Here is a 13,955-nt window from a genome sequence, read left to right on the forward strand (position 1 = left end):
TTTTTTTTTTCAAACACACACTATTATTCACAAACACCTAGTCACAGGTAGTTGGATAATACACATGAACAAAGGGACCAAACCAAGATTTAGAAAATATGTTTAATCCTTTAAAATCAGACATGAAAACATCACCAGCACATAACAGAAACATGGCAGGAGAGACAGGCAGCAGATATTGCATGAGAAGGCATTTCCGTGACTCCTATGTACATATACACATTTTATACACAGTAAAAATATAGTAATTGAAGCATCATAGGACAACCAGCAATGTTGGCTCGTAAGCCGTGTGAAACATTCATGTTGAAAAATCGTGGGAGATTAACAACCCAGAATCATCATGGAGCGAACATGTCCATCATATCACAATCTAAACATGAAATATAAAAAGTGAAATTGTCAAATTGTCCCCCTTCAGAGGGAATACACACTATAAAGTTTCAGACATCCTTTTGTCAGTATATAGCATACGTACAATCATCTAAAAGGTACATAATACAACTTTCATCTTTTCAGCCTGCAGTGATCAATCATAATAATAAATATACTTCTTAGAGCTGAAAGGTGGCAGATTGTGGTTCATATTGCATTACTTCAAATATACTGTAGTGTCTACACTGAGTGCGCCGCCCTTTAAGCACCGTAGGATGACGTTTCTCTTGTGCCATGGTGTAGTACATCAACTGTGACAGAGCTGGTCTACATCCAGTACACAGTACCACCCAACAAAAAAAATAAAATAATGTTACGACATAAAACATCATAATCCAGTTGTCACAAAATATAATCTGGATTTTTCTTATGAGAAAGAATTTGTGTTTTCTTTGGCAGCTGTTTGACTCAACCAACTAAATATAACTTTAAACTGATCTGTTTGAAATCAATATTTTACATTTCAGCATATCAGAAAAAAATAATTTCAAGTACATTACCCCAACTACACAAAGGTGGTAAATAACAGGTTCTAAGAGCTACCACAACTGTAGTAAATTTAACTTGAATTTCACAGGAATGTGGAGTTAAATCTTGAAATGTCTCGGGCCACAAAGTAAACAGATTCTTTGATAAAGAAAAAAAATGTGTCAGATACAGCTTATCAGACGTGAAATTATTTAGGAAAACAAACAAACATCCACTTTAATAATAGATCCTTAAACACAGGTCAACCCAGTGTTATTACCATGTCCTACATATCAGTAAATGCAGGTATCAAGGAGTGTCTTGATTTCATTTTCCTGTTAACTGTACTGGATCCTAAACATTTGCAAGAACTCCCCACTCCTTTCTTTGGTGCAGCGATTGACTTATACTACAAAAGACTCTAAATCCTCAATTGTGCAGTGATGGACATACGTAGTTTTTGTTCCTTCTATATTCACAACTCACGTTTCCCCTTCTCCCTCTCTGCTGCATAGACCAAATGTGACTACAAATCAAACAGTAGTTCCTTAAATGAGATGATGCCTATGATCTTGAGTGTTGCTACAGTCACTTGGTAGTGATTCAAATTTCTGTATCAGAAATATCTCTCGGGGGTAAAAACCTCTCTGCCAGCCACCTCTGCAGCTTGTTCAGCTTGTATAGTGCCCTAAACAACATCAACACAAAAACATTTTGTGAAAACAAAGTATAATTGTTATGAACAGCAGAGTAAAAGCTGAGTAAAAAAAAATTACAAATATTAGTTATACGCATGGTTATTAATATTGGTCAAGGGTGGATGTGGGCGAGGGGTCATTTCTGTAACCAGCAGAAATGAATATTAAGAGACAGACATCCTTACTGTCTGATGTCGGGAGAGTTAACAGGATTACCTGAGCTGATGAACCACTGACTAAGCGCTTGACATTTGTACACATAACCAAAAGGGATTGTACTAGTGTTTGCATTAAAATCTGAAATTCTTTTAAGCCCTGATTGTTGGTCCAAACATACAAATGGCAGTCTGATGACTTTAGCTGTAGTGATAAGGCAGGTTTCTCCGTGTGACAACACTAACCTGTAGAAAATGTCAGTTATACATCAAACGTTAAGGAGGGGACAAACATGTAAAGGCACAGACATGACAGATGAATGACAGTAGCTGGAATTTTTTACTATTCTACTAGCTTAATAACATTACTTCATTTAACAGCATCTACTGGTCAGCAATGCTGTCGGCAGCTCTTCTTTTCTGTATTCATTTATAGCACATATGGTCTTCAACAGGGTGGGAGGTTTGTAAGGGTTGTACAAATGTGGTCTGCCATGTTAATAAGACACATTCTATATAAGAAAAACATTGCAAAGTACATTCAGCAGTGGCAAGATCTAGCTGGACCTTTGCAGCACCACCGTGGCTTCCAACAGAATAACAAAACGTGAAACAAAAATTGTTGTGTTAAGTCTGGTTCAACCCATCCCTCTGCTGTTTCAAAATCTGACATCAAACAAATACTGTACAGCCACAATCAGTAAAAAGAAATGCATACATGATTGCAGAGTCAACAGCAGCAAGTGCTGATTCAAACAAGGACCGTTGAAAGCTCAGAGTGCCCCTGCTCATGAGGAGTGCCGAGGGGGAAATGGATGGGTGGGAAACGGCAACACTTGAGTGTGAATCACGGAAATGTGAAACCACTTAGACTTCTGCATGAACACAGAGGCAAATATTCACTCCTACAAATGCAGGCTATGCCCTTCATGTGCGTGTTCCTGCTGAAATGCTGTCTGTGCCATCTCACAATTGCTTCATGCTGCGAAAAGTGGACAAGATGACTCTTCACGGATAATTTGACTGCCTTTACCATCCACTGGTGACTGGGGCATGGACTTTCACAATATACAACTAATTATTGTTCATTAAGTCATCGAAGCATCCTTCATGTTGGGAACGTGACAGAAAATCTTTGTTTTATCAATGTAATGCTGCCAGAGCTACTACAGAGCTGCCAATTCAGGGAAATAAGAATTTTTCCTGGTGTGTATTAAAGACAATTGGGCTATGGGATGTCGATGGCTGGGAAAGTTGAAGCCTACCGCACACCGACTTCTTCTTGATCTTCCCATCACTGCTTTCTTCACCGTCACAACCTCCACTGCACCTCGCTGCTTGATCAAGCGATCCCTGTATAATCTCTATGTGTGAGAAAACAACAGAGGTGCAACGGAGGGTCCGTGGTAGATGGGTGTTTCACTCTCTTCATTGTTACTTCCGCCCACTTCGCCTCATCCAGAAACGCCTAGTCTTCAGGTGTCTGTTTTCTTACTGTGAAGATGAAACTAATGTCAATACAAGAATACAAGTAATGTACAACTAAAACTGTCTGCTGCAACAATAACACTATAAATAATCTTTAATTACGGCTGTATAGTTTAGGGGTGGTACGGTTCATGAAAAAACATCCGAACCGTTCGGTTTGCTTGTCTCGGTTCGGAGCGTGTGTGTGTCGCACGGTTCGTCAGTACACTGTTAATGTGCACTAACCACTTACTGCCGTAGTGCCCACTTTCGACACCTATGTTAAAACACTTACCAGAAACGACGAGCGGGATGAGCGTGACGAACGCAACACATGGCAGCTGATTGGACGAACGCGTCACGTGGGTCTTGCTGCTCCCGAATTTCAAAACGGACTGTAATGGCGTCTCGTTCTGAATACGATCTCGTATTTTACGAAAATAGTTCACAGAAACGTGTTTCTGGAAACATTTTAAGCGAGAAATAGGCCATACAGTTGCTGAATCTGTCTGCTTTTTTTGATCGACAAAGGTCAGTTTTTCGTCAGATTTTGAGAGGCGGCGAGCAAGAAATGTCAAGTGGAAGAGATAAGGAAGGCTGCCCGGAGTTGGAGGATGCGCCAGCGTCGTATAAGTCTGGTGTGTGGGAACATTTTGGATTTCATGCTACCTATGATGACAGCGGAAATAAAACAATAGATAGAACTGCCCCTGTGTGCAAGCATTGTGCACCATGCATTCAATATGCTAATTTTAGCTATATATCATATGCTGAAGTATATTTCTGGAGTGTTAAAGATTAAAAGAAAAAATAACAAGAACTGTACAGAACCGAAAACCGTGGGTTTTGTGAACCATACCACCCCTAGTATAGTTTCATCTGTTAGACTTACAAAGCAGATGTTGGTCTCAGGGATTATGTCTGAGAGTGAAATTACTTCTTCGTTTCCAGAGAGGTTGCCTGAATTATCAACCGCCCCTTCTTCCCCCAAACTGGAACAGAGAAAAGGCAGTTAATTCGAAACGACTAACACAAGCGAGAAAAGAATGCATCTAATTTTCTGATGAGGTTGTAATTGTATGACCTATCACTGCCTTCTGTACCTGTGATGGTCATGGTCTGTGTTTGCTGATTTGTGAACTTCTACCCCTACAGACCTACGGAGAAAAGTCAGAGCAAAAGAAAATGAAAAAGAAAGTGAAAGTTGAGGTGGAAGAATGAAGGTCACGCATTGATATCTTGGAGATGCTTTACCGTAGGGGAGGAGAGGTGGAGGCGACTCCTGTGCTGCCTAGTGACGAGGTGGACAGGTTTGCCTCATAGTCAGCAGAGTTTTCTCCCAGCGGAGGGGTCCTCGGAACAAGATCTGGTCTGCCCAACTGAACGCCTGGGAACAAAGTATCATTAAGAAACCAAATGTCAACAGCAGTATCTCCAATCTCAGCAAAGCTATGACAACAATAGATCTACTTAACGTTCTTATCACTTTGCTTGATATCTAGGTTCTTACCACTGTCTGCCTCTGAATCTGTGCTTTTAAAGTGGCTGTGGTAGACTAGTCTGGAGTCAACGGCTGACTGTCCTGCTGCGTGTGAGAGCGGGGTGGGACCTCCCAGGGTGGGCGCCCTCCTCAGACCTCCTGGACCACCACCACGACTCTTCTTAGATGGTGATGGCTTTACTGAAGATGGAGCACATAAAGCGACAATGATCAATACGGACAACTAGACTTTTTAACCCTGGGATTTCTATGCCGTCAATAGAAATCAGGCATCAGGCTATTAACTTCAGTTCAGTACATCTAAAAAACACACACAAATGCATTACTTACGTGGAATTTTCTTGAACACTGTGTTGCACATGAATTGTTGGAAACGATCTGCATAGAATCCGGGTCTGTGAACTGAAACTGTGTCCTAAAGTGGTAAAACAGAAACAGAGCCATTAGATATGTATGTCTATATCCAATCAAATGTGTCCTACAAAACAGCAGTACCTACCACTTTTTGTTTGACTAACAATTATCAATTCATTATCAATGATCAAATCAATCTGCCATTTATTTTAATGAATCAAGTAAACTAGTGAAACATGTCTCATTTCTTGAAGCCCAAGGTAATGTCATTAAAGGTCTTGTTTTGTTATTGGTCAATTATCAAAATGGTGGTTTTATTTCCGTCATCGACTAATCGATTAATTGACTAACCGTTCCAGTTCCACATTGTATATTAAAACATACAGCCATGAATGATAGATAGTACTGTAGTGTGTAGGCTCTTACCCCATCATGGACCAGGGCCTTCCAGGAGTGCTCCAACTTCTTAATAAACCTAAATAATAAGAGATAATAAAACTAGTCACTGGAAGTCATAAAAATGGGTTATGAAGGTGGGAAGCTTGCTCATGAATTCAGAATGAATGTTTATACGAGGAACTGATTTGGCTGCCCTGAACAAACCTGTAGGACTGGAGAATGTCAATGATGCCGATGTAGATCAGCAACCTCTCTCCTTTAGTATTACGAGATGGAATACCGCCCATGCTGAAAGGACAAGGCCACAGGGTCAACAACAGATCATTCAATTGTCATGTCACAGTCACAGACTTACACTACAAAACACTAGTTCAGTTTCAGGTCTGCTTATGGTCAGCTAAGCAATAAGACTCACTGGTCTTCTGAATCCAAAACTCCCTTCCCTCGAGCCTCGCCTTGAATGGACTCCATGGCTGTACAGTACAGACTTTTCTGAGCTTGTGGCCGGCGCTGATCTGGGGTCACTGCTCCTTCTGACCCCCCACTGTCACCCAGGTTGCCCCCGCTACGCTCTCGATTGGCCTGGTCCATGTTGTGGATGCCCATCAACAGACTGTAATCCATGATCTTGAAACTCTGCAAGAGCTACATAAAACATAGAAATATAATAAATAAGTTGACAAGACTATAGGCTAGGGATGTCACGATACCAAAAATCTAGTAGTCCGATACCACCAAAAGTAAAAAAAATAAATAAAAAAAATGAACAGTAATACTTAAACATTAATTCCTAAAACATGTGTTTTGATTAAAAGGAACATAATAATAATGAAATGTTTTTCAAAAGTTTGATTATATTTTCTAAAATAAAGTTAGATACTATGATACCATAATAAATGAGTGGTGAAAAGTTGATTTATACCACTGTCTCTTAAATTTAGGTGGACTGTGGAAAAACAAAGGAACAGTGACCACAAAGACAGATTAGCCTCTAATGGAATGAGATATTTCGACACACTTATGTGACACACTTAATTCCTGTCAACCCTGAAAAAACAAACACTTTTTTTCCCGACGTTTTTGACGCCTTTTTTCACAATTTGTTTTTGCTTTTTCCAACGTTTTAAATTGTTAAATTTTTCTTCTACACATTTTCAGCGCTTATTTCTACGTCCCATATTTTTAAAATTTTTTAAATTAAAAATTGAAAACCGGTCAATTTGACCCGTAGTCAACACAAGGGTTAAAGTAGAAGGGAATTGTTAGAGCTCCCACATCAATACATTATACATAGCCTCTGTTATACAAGTTGTTTGGCTTTACCAGGTTCTGATAAACCAACGTTATACACAACATAATATCCTGTGTGACATGATAAATCCCATTTTTCCATTTCCAATTCCATTTTTTTTATTGTGACCTAAAAAAAAATGCACACAAATGTGTCCTGTAATCCCATGTGGGCTGAGAGGCTTGAATAAAAATGAAAAACATGTATCTCTGTGACTCACCAAGCAGTCCCTCTGAATGGTCTTGCACAGGGCGTTGTAGTTGTCCGCTTCAAGAAGCAGACCGTCAGGCAAGTCCTGGATAAAGTCTAGGTCTTTGTGAATGGGAACGGCCTTTTCTCTTTCCTTAGGGGAAGCTCGCCTCTTATAGGTGGAGCCCTTCAGGTCATATTTGAGGTGCATGGGGATGATCCGAGGCAGAAGATTGTTCATCACTACAATACGGATATTCTTGCCACCTGCCTGCACGCAATACAGCCCGTAGAACTTGGGTAACAAGGTGCGCTTGTTTTGGTTTATGTTCTGGAAGGGAGGAGGAATATGGAAAACAGATATGTGACACACTTAAAGTAGAAGGGAATTATTAGAGCTCCCACTCATTTAAGCCACCTACTCTCATGATAATTATAAATACTGCAATAATAATCACTCATATTGAACACAATCCCACTTTCTGTCATACTCATTCGTCAGGCTCACCATGAAGTATCCAGGCAGTAGTTTCTGGAGGAACTCTGCCTCTTTGTGTTGAACAGTCTTGATGATGAACTCGTCGTCACTGGAGACATAGAAGAGGGATCCGCTCGCTCCGGGGTTAGACAGCTCGATCAGTGGCTCGTTACACAGAGAATACTTCAAGAGTAAGAGGAGTCTGTATTAGTATCTAATTGAAACAAAGCAAACATGTTGGCATATGGAGCAGTTTCTCTGTGAGTGTGAAATTCCAAGTGCTGATATAAAAAAACAGCCAGCAGAGAAAGAATCAAGAGGGAGAAAAACCCAAAAGCAAGACATATGACAAAAAATACTTGGATTAAGGCTTCATCCAGACCTGTGATGGCAAATATCCACAACCACAGTGTCAACAATTTGTGGCCATGTGTTGGTGAAGGGAAGCCTTAAACCTTCCAAGCTGCTGAGGCACTTGCAAACTCGACAAAGTATTGCAGACAGAAAACTGTTTTTAGAAATAAAAACTACAGGAGCTACATGGTCAAAAATCTGTCTTGCAAAAATGATCTCTCATTGGATAGCCAAAACTGGAAAGCCTTACAATTGATTTGCATAGTATAGTGGTTAAAACCACTGAACTAAACCATTCTACAAAAGAAAAGATAGGAACAGTGACTAAAGCCAAAAGAAGAGCAGTTCTTGTAAACACGGCAGTGGGTGTTTGGTGTAAGTACTGACCAGGTAGTCATCAGGTCGAATGCCAAAGAGTTCTCTGAAGTAACGAAAGGCAATAGGAGCGTAGGTCTTAAAGCGAAAGTCACTGTAGTGGTGAGCAGGAGTCAGGTTACTGCCTTCACTGAAAACACATATGAGAGAGAGAGAGAGAGAGAGAGAGAGAGAGAGAGAGAGAGAGAGAGAGAGAGAGAGAGAGAGAGAGAGGCAATTAAACTACATGAAATCAGAAACCACAAATTCACAATGTTTTTTCAATTACAACTTCTGCTGTTATCAACCTGGGGAAGAAGATGCTTTCGACCACCACAAAGTCCTGCATGAGAACATCCCTCTCCGCCTTTTGGCTTAAGCTGCCAACTGTGTGAGTGATGCCCAACTGGATGGCACCTTTTAGGGCAGATGATGTGGTCTAGAGGGTTCAGAGAGGAAAAAATAGTAAGTGCTGGACCAAACAAGATTTTATCCCTGTGACTTCTGCTGTGTCACTGACTATTTATTTGATGTCTAGTAAGCTGAATTTCCAAACTAATTTTAGAATATAAACACCAACAGCAAAACCACTGGTGTCACTGACCCCCACCCTGTTCTAACCTTTTTATAGGTGGTCTCTCCTGTGGTGGTCTCAACGCCCCGGTGTCCGATGGTCTTCTTCATACTCTGAGTTGTGCCTGAAGAGCCAGGCATCTGAGGAGAGGGGCAGAGAGAAAAACATTTAAATATGGTCTGGTGAGTGTGTTTGTGCTTCTGAACACAGAAGACTAAGAGCTAGCTGTATGTAGGCTTTAGGCCACACTGGGTAAACATCTTCACATGACAACCTTATCCTGGCAAGTTGCTAAACTTTCAGCGAGGGTCAATTTGTGTGGAGGAAGAAGGGAGTGACAGGCTTGTCAGCTGGTCTGGTTTTACCCACGTGTGATCTGTGTCTACTTTATGTTCACTTTAGTAAGTAACTGCAATTAAATAAGTACCAAATAAATGTATGTTAGTTTGTAATCGGTTTCTTTTTTTGCTCAATATTATTTAACAAATTCCTATCATTTAGATTTTCCAACAATATTCTAGGGGTGTTGAAATGAATCTGGCATCGATGCATCGCGATGCGGACCTGAGCGATTCTGAATCGATGCGGTGACAGACCATAATCGATTATTGCCTACTGATGTTACTTGTTAATTTATACCGGTCGCTGCTTTTTTTGTTTTTGGGTTGTTTTTGTCTGTTGTGTTCAAATTCCACTATATTCAGGAAGTGTCTTTTTTAAGAGCAGATACAATAAAAAGGGGAGTTCATGTATATCTGACTGCTTGAATTTGTTGATGAAAACCATTTGTAGCAATATATATTAATATTGACGAGATGCATTGCGATGCATCGTGATATCAAATCGTTTTTGAATCGTTGACAGGATAATCAAAATAGAATGGTGACACCAATGAAGATTCACATCGCTACAATATACAATATATTTATACAATATACACAAACTCTCCAACAATACAAGAAAGAGTCCAGATGTTTTTTAATCCATTTAATCACCTGTTATCACCTGTGTAACAAACAGGACTGTCTCTTACGTCTCACGCTGATGATGATGCTTGAACTCTCTAAACCTGTTATTCTTCCCTGTTGACTGTATCAACATTTACTTTACTTGGGACTCTACATAATACAGAGGTATTCTGTAAATTTAGTAATACAATTTCTGACGTCCTTACCTCTGAAGGGGCCATTTTTCGGATGCCACTGGTCCCTAAAGACAGAAAACAAGTTAAATTGGAATTTACAATGTGAGAATGACACTGACTCTTGAGAACTTATAACACTAAAGCCTGAAAAGCAGCTGTGCTCAATATTCAGGAAAGAAGTGATTTGGGATTGCCTCCACATGGCTCTCACAGACCGTTCCCCAACACGTCAAATACCGACGCTTTGTCACGGCCATCGGGATCAGATACCGACACACAAGGCTCTCACACACACTAATATGCATAGCCAGACCGGCTATCAAAACAAAGAACAGAAAAGCTCAGTTTACAACACACACAGAGGGAGTGTGACTTCATTCTCTGCTCAGGATGCCATTACTCCACTATATCTTTACATAGAAAATATTTGTTTACTGCTATATTCATGTTCTGAATATTAAGTACAGCCTTTTTAAGGAGCCACTAGTTCCCTTGTTCAGACACAACTTAATGAAACCCATGTAAATGTCAACCCATGCAGTCAGCGTGAAGTTGATGCTTGAAAACATTTTTAAAAAACTTGTGGCAAAGTTGGCAGCTTTAACGTGGAATAATTTGTTAATGACTGTTTAAAAAACCCTCTGCTAGTTAATTAGCAGGGCTATTTCCAGCACTGGCTGATGACTATGAGGCCAATGATGAGCCCAGAACTAAATATGGCCACAGAAACTAACTCTTGCCCTCGATACACCAGCTCTGTGTGTACTAGAACTACTTCTCCCCTGAGCTGGCTGCTCCAGATTTATCTGGTCCCTTAAGATGTGTGTCTACGGACCTCCTCCACAAAACTACAATTTCTAGCTCTTTCTGTAACAGCCTACTTTGTGTCTCACAGTAACTGAATTTATACATTTGATTAACTCCAATATGCTAATGTTTGTTAAATTAAGCCATTCAGCAAACTCAACTGATCAGCATAGAAGTAGTATCTTGTAGGAAATAAAAATTTAAAAAATTACAATTCAAGCCATCACCAAGCAAAGACCCCTGGGTGTGTGTCAAATTTACTGGCTGGATAATCAAAGATAAGAAGTGAAATTGTAATACATGACCACGACACATGATCTATCCTCTTGGGTAAGCATAATAACAACCAGAAAGAAAATAGAAAGGCACACAGTTGAAATAAATACAAATACTAAACCTGATTTCCTATGGCCTTACATAAACTTGCTGTTTAAACCTACTATCTCGCCCACTATGCAAGCACTGCTAGCCTGTAACCATTGGCAACATGTAGGTTACTTCAATGCTGCAGTGCCACAGGTCAATATATACAAAAGGATGTTGGGAAGATTATACAACTGTAGTAACAATCCTGTGTGTGAAAATTCATCCATGCTCAGCAGATCCAATCCAGACACTTCAACCCAAGAAAGGTGGGAGTGTTAATAATAAGGCAGACTCACTGAATGGCATGCATCTCTTCTCAGTTAACAGGGACACATGGCAATCCTCCGGGAAACAATAAGCATCATTCTGCCTACATTCCCTCTTATTATGTAAAACAACACACTATGCCATCATCACTACTCATGCAGTTTCTGCTCATGCACACAGAAACACTCACGCACACCCATGCGCGTACCTCGCTGAAATGCTTTCCAGAACCGAGTCCTAATATCTGGGGAGTAGGACATTGTCAGCCTGAACGGCTTAGCCTAGTAAATGAGCAACACTGAACACATTTACTAACTGTGTATAAGTACAATACAATGTGTTTCATGCAGAGCTGAAATAATTAATCAATTAAATTAGAAAATTAATCCGCAACTATTTTGATAATAGACATATCCTTTAAGTCATTTTAAAGCAAAAATACCAAACATTTTCTAGTTCCTAATTAAATTTGAGAATGTGTTGCTTTTCTTTTATCATATCTGATAGTAACAATATCTTTGGGTTTGGACTGATAGTAGGACAAAACAAGACAATGGCCATGCATTATAATTGCCTGCTATGTTATAGACAAAACAGTTCATTGATTAATCAAGGAAATAAAATTAGCAGATTAAACGATAATAACATTAATCATCAACTGCAGTCCTCATTTCATCACATTGCAATTTTTCTGAAGAGTCAATGTAGAAATAGATTATAACACACACAGTGCAGCAGATTCAGGGTAGGAATTACCCAACTCAACCCAATTAGGAATGACTTAAGCTCGTCAGTGACAGCCCTTACAACAATAGGCAAACCATCTGTTCCTCTCTGTATACTAAACAACTCCCTGCTAGCCTTGTTCACATGTAGCCTGCAGCATACACAAGGAACTAATATGGGACATGCACACTCTCCTGACATAATTCTCTGCCTATGAAGACCCCATAAATAAACTGGTTCTTGGACCCTTTAGGAAACAAGGCAAATAAGGGCTAATATACCGGATACCACATTATGTTACTGTCACTCAACTGACTGTGTGTATTTGACAGAGCTACAAGAGTGCTTTGAAGCCACTATTTTTATTCACTGATTCAGTCTGGGTGGTTACCGAGGGAAGAACAACTACTCTATACACAAGGAAGCTAATCAGTGACACAACTAAATGGATTAGCTAGATGTAACCTCTCCATCATCTGTCCTGTCTAGAAAATAAGACACCCCTGAAAGCACTTGAACTGCCCACCACCCATCTGTATGTGTGTGGGCACTGAAAACCACCATCCATAGATCTGAAATTAGAGAGACAAACCTTTCATCAGCTCAATAGGGACAGCAGAATAAATTAAGCCTGTTCCTTAATCCCTAAATAAGCATGACAAGCATGTATCATTGGTGAAAAGAATGTAGGAAATCAATAAGTTCAATATTTGTTTTGATAATTACATCACCTCAACTGTGAAACTTTGGAAAGCAACGCTAAGTGATGGGGTTACTGTTGCAAGTAGCAAATGGAAAATGGATTTGCTAGCAGCTTTACCACAAACCTGGACAGACAGAGGAAAAGGAGGGGTGTAACAAGCGAGGAGGGCTGGGGGATACCAGGGTAGTTTCCTATAGCTAGATGGACAGACCCATTTGGAACAGCAGCCACTTAGCGCGTCCAATATATTTACTAAACAATAAACCGGTATTTATTAAACCTCATATTCATCCTACTGCGCCTAGATAACTCATTAACATATAAGCACCGTGGCTTAAGTTAATAACAAAACACACCACTTGAGCCAACGTGGTCCCGGGAATTAGCGTTATTTATTGATGTTATTAATCCCAATAGATAATTCGATAGCGCTAAATATTGGCGGTCTAATAACTAAAGCTTCGTGTGATTAGCAACAACACCAACTACGGTTTATCAACAAGGCAGCTAAACATACTAGCCAATTATTGGTTCATTTGTTAGGTTGAAAGCCTCGATGCTAACTAGCTAACTTGCTAACCGGGACGTGAGAAAGCCAGTCACCGAGTCACACTATTATCGTTGCTACAAAATGATACACACTTCTGTTTGTTTGTTTTAAGGCAACAAAGGAGGAAGGTTTATCTATGAGATACCTGTCGGGGCTGTTGATCCCGAGTCTGCTGTTCCAGCAGTCGCCATTACGATTTGACTGTTCTCATCACAGACAGCATCGACAGTTGAGTTCTGATGCTCGTGTCGCAGCAGCACCACAGCGCCCCCAGTGGACTGAAGTGGAACAGTTTCAGTTTCAGTTTGACTGTAATACTACAGTATCACCCCTTTTTTCATTAAGTTTAAAAGTGTAGAATAATATAAAACAGGTAATCTTTTTTCCCACAATATCTTTGAATACATTATTTACAATGTAATATATTTTAGTTATTTTGTTAATAATCTTACCTAACGAGCTGCACTATGATTTCCAGTTTCCTGTTATGCTTCAGTTTAATCCATAATGTTAAGTTATGTATAGTTTGTATCTTTATATCACTATTCTTTGCATGCCGTTGTCCTATGTTGGATTGTGTTATGTGTTAGTTGTGACATGACAGTAAACAGTGAACTAAACTAGCTTAATTCATTTGATAGGGGTTTTGAAGTCTCACATTGCCAGACCTATAGG

General features: G+C 39.8%; 1 protein-coding gene across 4 annotated transcripts; it reads right to left on the reverse strand.

Moving 5' to 3' along the window:
• Positions 1 to 84: 84 nt before the first annotated feature.
• Positions 85 to 13,600, reverse strand: LOC116049525 (phosphatidylinositol 4-phosphate 5-kinase type-1 alpha-like). Of its 4 annotated transcripts, none has more exons than XM_036005928.1 (17): positions 13,426 to 13,600; positions 11,510 to 11,545; positions 9,892 to 9,926; positions 8,765 to 8,857; positions 8,452 to 8,582; positions 8,177 to 8,294; positions 7,466 to 7,618; positions 6,989 to 7,288; positions 5,893 to 6,122; positions 5,682 to 5,765; positions 5,505 to 5,553; positions 5,055 to 5,139; positions 4,734 to 4,904; positions 4,478 to 4,610; positions 4,318 to 4,380; positions 4,116 to 4,215; positions 85 to 3,250 (listed from the first exon to the last, which is right to left on the reverse strand). In XM_036005928.1, the coding sequence occupies exons 1-17, from the start codon at positions 13,469 to 13,471 to the stop codon at positions 3,248 to 3,250; spliced, it is 1,830 nt and encodes a 609-aa protein (XP_035861821.1). In that variant the 5' UTR covers positions 13,472 to 13,600; the 3' UTR covers positions 85 to 3,247. The 4 variants fall into 4 exon arrangements, with proteins under 4 accessions (XP_035861821.1, XP_031155124.1, XP_035861822.1 ...); XM_031299264.2 differs by having other exon boundaries at positions 4,327 to 4,380; positions 13,426 to 13,599; XM_036005929.1 differs by lacking the exon at positions 11,510 to 11,545 and having other exon boundaries at positions 13,426 to 13,598.
• Positions 13,601 to 13,955: the final 355 nt, after the last annotated feature.

Source organism: Sander lucioperca, chromosome 10, assembly GCF_008315115.2.
Source record: "Sander lucioperca isolate FBNREF2018 chromosome 10, SLUC_FBN_1.2, whole genome shotgun sequence".
NCBI lineage: Eukaryota > Metazoa > Chordata > Actinopteri > Perciformes > Percidae > Sander > Sander lucioperca.